Here is a 10,091-nt window from a genome sequence, read left to right on the forward strand (position 1 = left end):
CGAAAGTTTCGATGGAACTCGGCAGATTGAGCTCCTCGACAGTTCCAAATAATAAAGTTCATATGATTAGTGGTTGAGGTGAGCAGCTGGTTGCTCTGCACCCTCCCCAGATTGGTGTTGTTCTGCCCTGGGCGTAGGCGGAGTGTTGGGAATAGAAGAATTGCATGGTCGAATGCGAAGGGAACATGTTATGAGATTTGGAGGACAACGAATGTAGATTTTTCTTTCGTATTCCTTCTTCTAGACAAATACCTTTATTGCGTCGAGGCATGCATGAACTAGACGAGTCTCTCTGTTGTAAGCCATTGCTGCTACAACTTCTTGTTGAAACTCTGGATCTTGTACGACTGGATTGGGAGCAGGGGGTGGGACTGTGGTGGTGAGTATGTAGGGGGTGTGATGGGTTCCATCATTAGAGAAGGTTGGTGGGGAAGTGAGTAAGGCTGGATCTAAGCAGTTGATGGAACTAGTGAGGGGGGTGGATAGAATGGCATCTGAATGAGGTTGTGATGGAGATGAGTGGGATCCCAAGAGGGTACTGGTGGATTGAGTGGCTGGTATGGTGCAAGGTATGGTGCTTGCATCATAGACCAGGGATACCGGCCATAGATCTTCGTCCCCAATTGCATCCCCTCCGTGATAATTTGTGCAAGATCCCGAGGGTTGTTGATCAAGATTGTTACTTCCTGGTTGTTCACCTCCATTGTGAACGTGAGATCATGATTTTGTAGACCTACCTCTAGCCAAGAAGTTGGGTTGGTCGTTGCATGTAGTGTTTGGGCTGTGTAGATGGTGGTGTTGGGCTCCATGATTAACAGTGGGGGTGGAATTGAGTGAGGTGTTTGTTGGTGGGTGAGTCGTTGTATGGAGTGCCTTGGTTGTGCTGGTAGACTTCTGTGAAGTAGGCTGTTTGGGTTCATCGTGTATTGTAGTTGTAGAAGTAGAAGAAGGAATTTGCAGTGGGGTATTAGAGGGATTGAGTGTTGGTGAGGAAGTAGGGCTTATATGAATGGTGTTTGGTGCCCGTGGAGAATGATTGTGTTGGATCTGAATTTCAGATTTGGATAGATTTTGTGTGTTACTTGGGTTTGTCGATTCATCATGATTGGATTGCATGGGAATGGGGAGTTGTTTACTTTGTTGAGAAGGAAAAGGTTGTTGGGTATTAGGGATTGTTTTGGTAGTATGTGGTATTGGTTGGTTAGGGTATAGATGTGGTAGCTTGGGTGAGTGGAGTTTATTGGATATGTGGGAGGGTTTCTACGTGGCAGGTGGTAGTATAGGGCTGTGTGAGTGGTCTGCATGGAGAGGAGGAGACGTGGAGGATTTTGGAGGTGATGGGTGGAGTGTGCTGACAGAAGTAGGGTTTGGAGTAGTAGTAGGAATTATTAAATTAGTGAGGTGTTGAGTATCATTTAAAGTTTTAAAATTATTAAGATCCTTGGGTGTTATGATTGGAATTTATTAGAGGCATAATTAGTGGAAGGTAACTCTTGAGTTATAGCATTTTGTTTTCCTTTATTAGTATTGTTAATAGAAAGATTAACAAAATCTACGTGATTAGGGTTAGATGACATACCTGCATATAGGTAAGGCGGCGTACGTGGCTTGGACTGATTCCTCTTTGGAAATTGGACTGTTTTCCACTCCGTTTCTGATTGTGGGATGGTGATTGAAGCAGCAATATTAGAATCGGGATTTAATTGGGCTAAGGAAGAGGTGGCAGCTTGATTTTTTGACTGTGAAGAGAAGGAACAAAAGTTTTTATTGTGGCAAGTCTGCCACAGCTGGTACACAGCATATTCAGTCCTTCGTAAAGGATTGTTTGTCTATGGCTTCCAATAAAAACGTGTGTTTTTAGTGGTTGATCTAATGGTACTTCAACACATAGCCGGGCATAACGACCCCTAGTTGTGGAAGACGTACATGCATCAACAGTTAGGAGTTTGCCAATTTTGTTACCAACTCTCTGTAAGATTTGTAAATCATAAAACTCTGTAGGTAACTCAGGCAGACACAACCAAATTGCAGAGTATTGTAGTTTCGTTTCAGATGATATGAACTTCGGTGTCCATTAACGGACAGAGAGAAAATGATTTAAAACAAACCAAGGTCCTTGATGTAATAAAGCACGCTGCATATTCTCCTCTTTTTGGAATTTAATTAGGAAGAAATCTGAGCCTAAATCGATTAGAGGTAGGTTTTCTGTAGGTTGCCATTGTGCATGAACTTTTTGTCTTAAAATTTGGTGGCCAACTTTACGGCCAAAAACTTTAACGATAACTGCATGTTTCCATGGTGTATACAATCTACTTTTATCCTCTGGTGATAGAGGAATGAAGAGAGTAGGGTCACCTTGTACTGTGTTTTCATCAGTTAGGTCTAGTGTGGTCGCTGTGGAATAAGGTTGATGAAGAGAGGAAGGGGCCATCTCAGTAGAAACTAGGGTACGGAGATAGGAGGGAGTGGGGACAATGGTGTGGGATGGGAAAGGGGGAGTATCAATGTTCGTGGCTCCTCCAGTGGTGGTGTTGGATGGGTGGAGGAGCGGTGGAGGGGAGGGGGAGGGATGACTCATGATGACGAAGGAAGGTGGAATTTTAGGTGAGTAGTAGAGAGCATAACTACGAACTTTTTACACACCATAACTTTATTTCAAATCAAATAATTTAATTTAATTAATTAAAAATAAAAATATATACATCAATTAATCATAATTAAATAATAGATAATGTATATTAACGACATATATCATGCATTAATTTGGTGTAAAAAAATAAAAAGAATTACCAAGACATCTATATGCAATTGAAACCTGTCCTTTATTTTCTTTTTCTTTTCCAGCATAAACAAGTTTTTACATGGATGATAATGGGAATTCCATAGTCTACTATTAGTCTATTACTCTTTTATTTCAAACCCTACATATTCACAAATAAAAAAACCTTGGATTTATTTAAAAAAAAGTAGTAGTAAACTTTTGTTCTATGATTGCCATTTCACTCAGTTTTTCAAGGCGACCCCTACTTCCATCTACATAACACTTCTTTCAATCCATATTTATCTATTTCTTTTCAAGTTCTTGAAACATAAAATTGCCTAAACTATTCTTAATTTTTCTTTAAACATCTCATTTCCTCTAATAAATAAAAGAATTTTAATTTTTTTAATACATCACATGTTTTAAAAGAAATTGAACTTATCAATAGATTAAATTTCGGGAGCCTTAGTTAGTTTTCTTTTCTTTTCTTTTCTTTCTTTAAAAAAAAAAAAGAAAAAAGAAAGAGACAAGCTTCCAGAGCCATTGAACACTGGGTATCGTTTTATCCCTTAAGACATTATCCAGAAAACATAAAGCTTTTGAACGGCCACAAGCTTTAATTCTATACCACATTATCACTTCAGGTTCAATATGGCGTCGTCTTTACTTGGTTCAGTTCCTATTTCTGTTCAATCCATGGCGGCTCTCTCTCCTAATTTATCTTTCTCTCGTTCTGTGTCCATCTCCGGCGTCGCAGTTTCAGCAACATCTTCAGCATCAGTATCTTCCAATGTCACATTTGCAAAACTTCCATTGAGTATGGAGCACTTGTAGAACCATATTTTAAGAGAAATATTTTTAGCCGCTCCTAAAAATAATTCCTAATAAAATGTATATTTTTTTGTATATATGTGTACTATATACAAAAAATATACATCTTTTATACAAAGGGAAACTTTGGAGCAACACTAAAGTTGTCTCTGTATGACCTGTAGGTCATGCGTTCGAGTCGTGGAAACAGCCACTAATGCTTGCATTATGGTAGGCTGTCTATATCACACCCCTTGGGATGCGGCTCTTCCCTAAACCCGCATGTATGCAGGATGCCTTGTGCATCCGGCTGTCTCTGTACATATTTTATACACTTTTCGGCTAGCGAATGCAATTATTTTTAGTGGACCGGCTAGTTTTGTATTTAATTTTGCCCTATTTTTTAACCTTACAATTATAAAACCGCCCAAATTTTGAATTTTTCTTTTGTTACTGCTATGCAATTTAATTCAGGACAATGATCTTATGCATTTGATTTCAGTTTACTGTGGCAGAGGCGACAAGAAAACTGCAAAAGGCAAGCGCTTCAATCACTCCTTTGGCAATGTGAGTTTGGCTTCACTCTTTAAGTTCTTAAAATGTAATTTGTTTTTTATAGTTTAGTTGAAAACTTGTGTATTTGTGTAAGGATGTAGGTAACCTTTTATTTAATTAAACAATCATTTACTAGTATTGCAATGAAAGGAACCTTAATAGAGAAAGAGATACAACGATATACCCAGCGTGAGGAGGGTAGTGTGTATGCAAACCTTATCCCTACCATCAGGGGCGTACGTAGGAATTTTTGTAAGACAGTGTCAAAATTTATAGAAGTACAAGAATAATAACTTCAATTATCATACTTCTAGAGAAGAAATATTCTAGTCTATCGATTTTGTTGAGTTTCAAGTTAGAAAAGGTCCTGAGTTCAATTCTACTTCATCATATTTTTTAACCATACATACTCTTTCAAATATTTGCAAAAAAATGTGCTAGTTGCGGTTTGAAACTCTGACCTTTTAGAGCAAAATTAAGCATATAACCAATGCACCAAGAGACAATTTATGTCAAGTGATGTCATTTTTTTCTACTTATCCCTTTCATCATAGTGTGTATATATATATATTTAAAAAAAAATCGACGAAGTCGTGTCGCGTGACACCGCTTCACTAAGAGTGCATCCGCCCCTCCCTACCATGTGAAGATAGAGAGGTTATTTCTGATAGACCCTCGGTTCAAGTATAGATAAAGGGGTTTATATGGATGGTCTAAGTAGTTTGAGATTGATGCATAATTGATTGAATAAAGTTTTTAACTAAACTGATATTAACTCTTTGCGCATCTATGAATTCGTTTAGGCAAGGCCAAGGAATAAGAAGAAGGGAAGAGGACCACCTAGGGTTGCAGCACCTCCAGCTGCTCCAAAAAGAGATCCATTTGATGATGGACAAGTCGTTAAAATTGAGATTGTTGAGTCCTAATTTACCGAGTTAGCAAGTTTGTCTGCAATTTCTACTTTTATGTTGCTCTAATCTCCTACAATTTGTTAATTTCTGTGAGTTTACCGAAATTAAGGTCGATTAGTTAGTTGTTGAACTGATATTTCTAGTTTGCTTGAATGTTCTACGTAAAACGTTCCCTTCTTTTAAATTATGTAGGGAAAATTTCATATTAGAACAACTGGGCTTTATACTTTTCAATTTTATAGCCCATATTTCAATTTACAATCAACTAGCCCATAAATAATAAGCTAATATTCAACATTCAACTCCAATAGGTTCTCAAAATTACTATTTAATTTTTAAAAAGATTCCTCAAGCTTTTAAATTACTTTTCGAATCAGTAATTGTGACTCAAATATTAATTCAACAAACCAACTTCATTTGGGTGGTGAAAATTAGATTTTTAACAAGCTTAAATATGTGGGTTTAAATTTCGAATTTGATTTTATGAAAAATTTGGAGTGGGTGTTATTTAGACTTGTTAGAAATAGTATAAGGAGGTTGTATATAAAATTTGAAGTCATTTAATGGAGATTTGGACTGGTTTTGAATAAGAATTGCAACTGAAAATCGTGGAAGAAGTTCGTCTACAGACGCTTGTATAAACGTGTATAAAAGTGTATAACAGTGTATAAGGTGTGTTTCTACACTCATATACAATATTATACAATATTATACATAATTATACAAAAAACTGACTTCGTCTTATTTCTTGCGTCTTTTCTGAAATTTAATTCAAATCTTGCTCAAATCTACTCCAAATCTCTGTTTTAAAAGGCAGAACTGGGACTCGCCCGGGGCTCGCCATCGGGCGGAGCACTCGTAAAACGCCCCTGGGCTTATATGTGGGACTTAGTTCCATGAGACTTACGCCTCGGCCGTCGGGGCTTACGCCCCGGACACGCCCAACGCCCAGCGTACTGGGCTCGCCTAATAGAACTTTATACAATTGTGTGTAACTAATCTTGTAAATCGTCAAACTTTCTTAATAAATCATTGACTATTCAAAATTACTTTTTTCTTAATCATAAATCATTAAGTTGAGAGTATTTATGTCATAATTAAAATAAAAATTATTGCACGTTATCCGCTAAGATTGCTATGATAGTAAATTTTAAATAAATCTTTCATTTAAAAGTATTTATTTATTAACTTTGGTTGTGTCTTTATTATATTAGTTTTTATAATTATTTTCTAAATATTATTATTTTCACGTTTACGAGATACAATACTTATTAATTTAATAGCTCAGCATTAACTAGTAACTATTTACAAATAATTAGTTATCATGATATAGTACAGTGAATTATGTTTCACTTTATTAACTTGTTGAAACTTAAAAATAAATAATGCTAGAGAATCATATTTAAATTGTGAATTATATTTTTATATAAATTCTCTTTCGAATACATATTAAATAAAGGGAGTATTTAAAAAAAAATTATAATATCGAAATTCTTTCAAGATAATTACTCCTTAAGAGATACATATAAGATTTCACACCGAATATATTACTTTTGATGTTTGAGTTGCAACGACGTTGCAGCTAACTTGCATATTATGATATATATCATACTTTTGTATAAATCATAGTTGAATTATAATTTATAAATATTTTAAATAGATTATTTGTTATAATTTTGTGATTTTAATGTAATTTTTATAATTACTTTTTATTTTATACTATTTTAAAATTCTTGAAATTAGTAAAATTTAAAGATCCGTGGGACTTACGCCCCATGTCTCAGGGCTTACGACTCGCCTCGCCAGAGGTAAAACGCCTCGCCTCACGCCCCCGCCTTTTAAAACATTGCTCCAAATCACTTCAAATTTAAATTTTGTACTCCTTTTGATATTTTCAATAAATTGGAACAATACCCAATCCAAACAACTAACAAATTCAAAACAACCCATTTTCAAAAGCAAAGCTTTGAATGATCTTCAATGGTGGACTTCTACTCTTCAATTTTCTTTCATTGCAAGCAGGTGACACAAGAGGAGAAGCAGAAAATACACGGTCCTTTGAAGCATATATAAAAGATGTGAGAAGAAAAGAGAGTGAAAGCAATAGTTGTGAGAACAAAGAATTAACTCCATAGCTTTTAGAAGCAATTGTTGTAAAAACATATATTTTGAATTTGCAAGTGCTTTCAAAATATGTACAATGTGGGCTAGGTGGGATAAAACTTAAAAACATGGGCCATTTTTTATTATGGTGTGAAGTCATGTGTATTTTCTTGTAATTCTTTCAATTATGTATGGGGAGATAGCCAGAGGCATTCAAATTCGGAATTCTACCACATCGCATTTAATTTACTGGGTTCAAAAACTATATATTGAACTTATTTAGCTGGATTTGTTAACTCATATACAGCACATAAGACGAAGGGTGTGTTTGGTATGAAGGAAAACATTTTGGTATGAAGGAGAACATTTCCAGAAAATGTTTTCCAATTTTCCCCATGTTTGGTTGGCTTTAATATTTTGGAAAATATTTTCCTTATCAACTCATTTTTCCTTTCAATTGGAGAAAATGTTTTCCTTAATCAAGAGAAGGGAAAACATTTTCCAAAAACTCCTTCTCAACCTTCCCAACCCTATCCCCAACCTACCGCACCCGCTACCACTTGAAGCCGTATTCATATTTTGGAGTCGGCGGGGGCCCACCGGGCGGCAGGGGGGGGGGGCAGTGAGGTAAGGGTTTTGGGCGGGGAATAAGCAGGGGGGTGTGACGAAAAAACCAAACTGAAATCTCACTTCTTAAAAAACTTAAAAAAGGAAATTTTTAATTAATAAATTAAATATTAAATATATCCAGTTTTTTTTTTGGAGAGTTATCGTGAGGTCAGCGGCGTGGGGTTTGGGGTGGAGGGTTGTGGGGTGGGTAGGGGGTAGGGTGGGCGGAAGGTTTGAGAAAGGAGTTTTGGAAAATGTTTTCCCTTTCTCTTGATAAGGAAAAACATTTTCTTCCAAATTGGAAGGAATGGAAGTTGAATTTTAGGAAAATATTCAAAATATTAGCACCACATGGGAATTGGAGGAAACATTTTTGGAAATGTTTCCCTTCCATACCAAAATGTTTTCCTTCAACCAAACACACCCTTCGTCTTATGTGCTGTATATGAGTTAACAAATCCAGCTATAAGTTCAGTGATATTAGGTTTTTGACCCAGTAATTAAATTTGCGAATGTGGGTAGAATTCCGAAATTGAAATGCTCTGGCTATCTCCCTTATACCACCCTCTATCCCGCCACCCTACCCTCACTGCCCCCCCTCCCCACCCGCACAAAAAAGAAATTTTTTTTTTTTAGCTTTTTTTTTTTGTTAATTTTCAAATTTTTGTTTTTCGTTTTTTTTTTCTGCAACCCCCCCCCGCCCCCCCCCCGCGGCAAAAAAAAAAATTTTTACTTTTTTTTTTAAAATTTCAAATTTCTATTTTTTTTTAATTTTTCTGCACATACGGCCCTGGCCCCCTGCCCCCTCCCACCCCCCTCACCCCCTCCCCCCTTGTTGCGCAAAATAAAAATTTACCTTTTTTTTTTAATTTCAAAATTTCTATTTTTTTATTTTTCTGCACTACCCCCGCCACCCCCCCGGGAAAAAAATATTTTTTTTTTTAATAATATATTTTCAATTTTAATTTTTTTCATCTGTCGACTACAGGTTTCGAAATTTTAACAAGTTCCAAAAGTTTATGAGTTTAGAGGTTTAAATGTGTTTGAAAGTTTACGGGTTTAGAAATTATAAAGTTTACGGGTTCGAAAGTTCGCGGTTTTTACGTAAAAAAGTAAAGCAACATATTAGTTGCTTTGGGTTGTGTCAATTTTTAGAGACTTAGGGAAGGGGGGGAGGGGGAGGGGTGGGGGGGAGGGGGAGGGGGAGGAGAGTTGCGTAAAAAATATTTTTCTAAAAAAAAATTTTTCTACTCTCTAACCAAACAATAGAAAATATTTTTCGGGAAATATTTTCCACTCACCAACCAAACAAGGGAAAATAAGTAATAAAACTATTCATTTTCCATGGAAAACATTTTCTTTCTTACCAAACACACCCGAAGTTACTCGGTTCAGATGATAGCAACGTTCATTCGAGAAAAAGAGAACAAAAGAAACGAGGAGCTTTAATTCTATAACCCAAGAGTTCGAGCTTGGTGAAGAATCAATTGCAAAGGCACTAAGCTAAAACCTGGTTACTCAAAAGAAGGCGCAGTGAACTAAAACAGGCAATAGTTTGATGCTTAATATGGTTACAATGAACATGAAAGGAGCATTCTCTGATGATGTTTGTTTCTTTTGGCAAGATGTCCTTCATAGGAAATCATTTCTTTTGCAATAACAACAACAAAAACAAACAACCCAGTATAATCCCACATAGAGGGGTATGGGGAGGGTAGTGTGTACGCAGCCTTACCTCTACCTTGTGGAGATAGAGAGGTTATTTCCAATAGACCCTCGGCTCAGAGAACTATAAGCACCACATTAAAGAAGAGAAAAATATGAATTCTTTTGCAAGAATGCATGGACTAAAAAAAAAAAAAAAAAAAAAAGGATTTGCCACATGGTTGAGCAATTTTAAAAAAGGAAGTCCGTTTTCACTAAGGTCTTATCTTCAAAGGACAGTGGAATTAGGCTTTATCCAATGTAAGAATTTACATATAACAAAACCTAATCCGGAAGCAAGATAGAAAAAAGAGGAAATGTAAGAAAGCTGAAACACCAATGTAGAGGAGGCAACACTAGTGTGAGGGGAGCAAAATTATAATGAAAGGGGTTCGACAAAAGCTCTTATCATTTGAGCCAAAAGAAATAATCTTAAACTACTTTGAAGTCTGTATACAAATTCAAGCATGGTCTTTAAGTTGATATATCAAAAATTACGAACTACAATCATAAACAATGTTTAAGCATGACACGAGCTGGATAAGTAAAAATGAAAAAAATGTATAAAAGAGAATCAAACATCATTGTCCATCAGCACAACGACAATACAATAACTGTCAAAAAAAATTCTTAAAAAA

The 10,091-nt window shown here is 36.1% G+C and overlaps 1 protein-coding gene across 1 annotated transcript; it reads left to right on the forward strand.

Moving 5' to 3' along the window:
- Positions 3,277–5,245, forward strand: LOC109225178 (30S ribosomal protein S31, chloroplastic-like). The gene is made up of 3 exons (XM_019389765.1): positions 3,277–3,578; positions 4,074–4,138; positions 4,930–5,245. The coding sequence occupies exons 1-3, from the start codon at positions 3,413–3,415 to the stop codon at positions 5,050–5,052; spliced, it is 354 nt and encodes a 117-aa protein (XP_019245310.1). The 5' UTR covers positions 3,277–3,412; the 3' UTR covers positions 5,053–5,245.

The sequence above is a fragment of the Nicotiana attenuata genome, chromosome 5 (genome assembly GCF_001879085.1).
Source record: "Nicotiana attenuata strain UT chromosome 5, NIATTr2, whole genome shotgun sequence".
NCBI lineage: Eukaryota > Viridiplantae > Streptophyta > Magnoliopsida > Solanales > Solanaceae > Nicotiana > Nicotiana attenuata.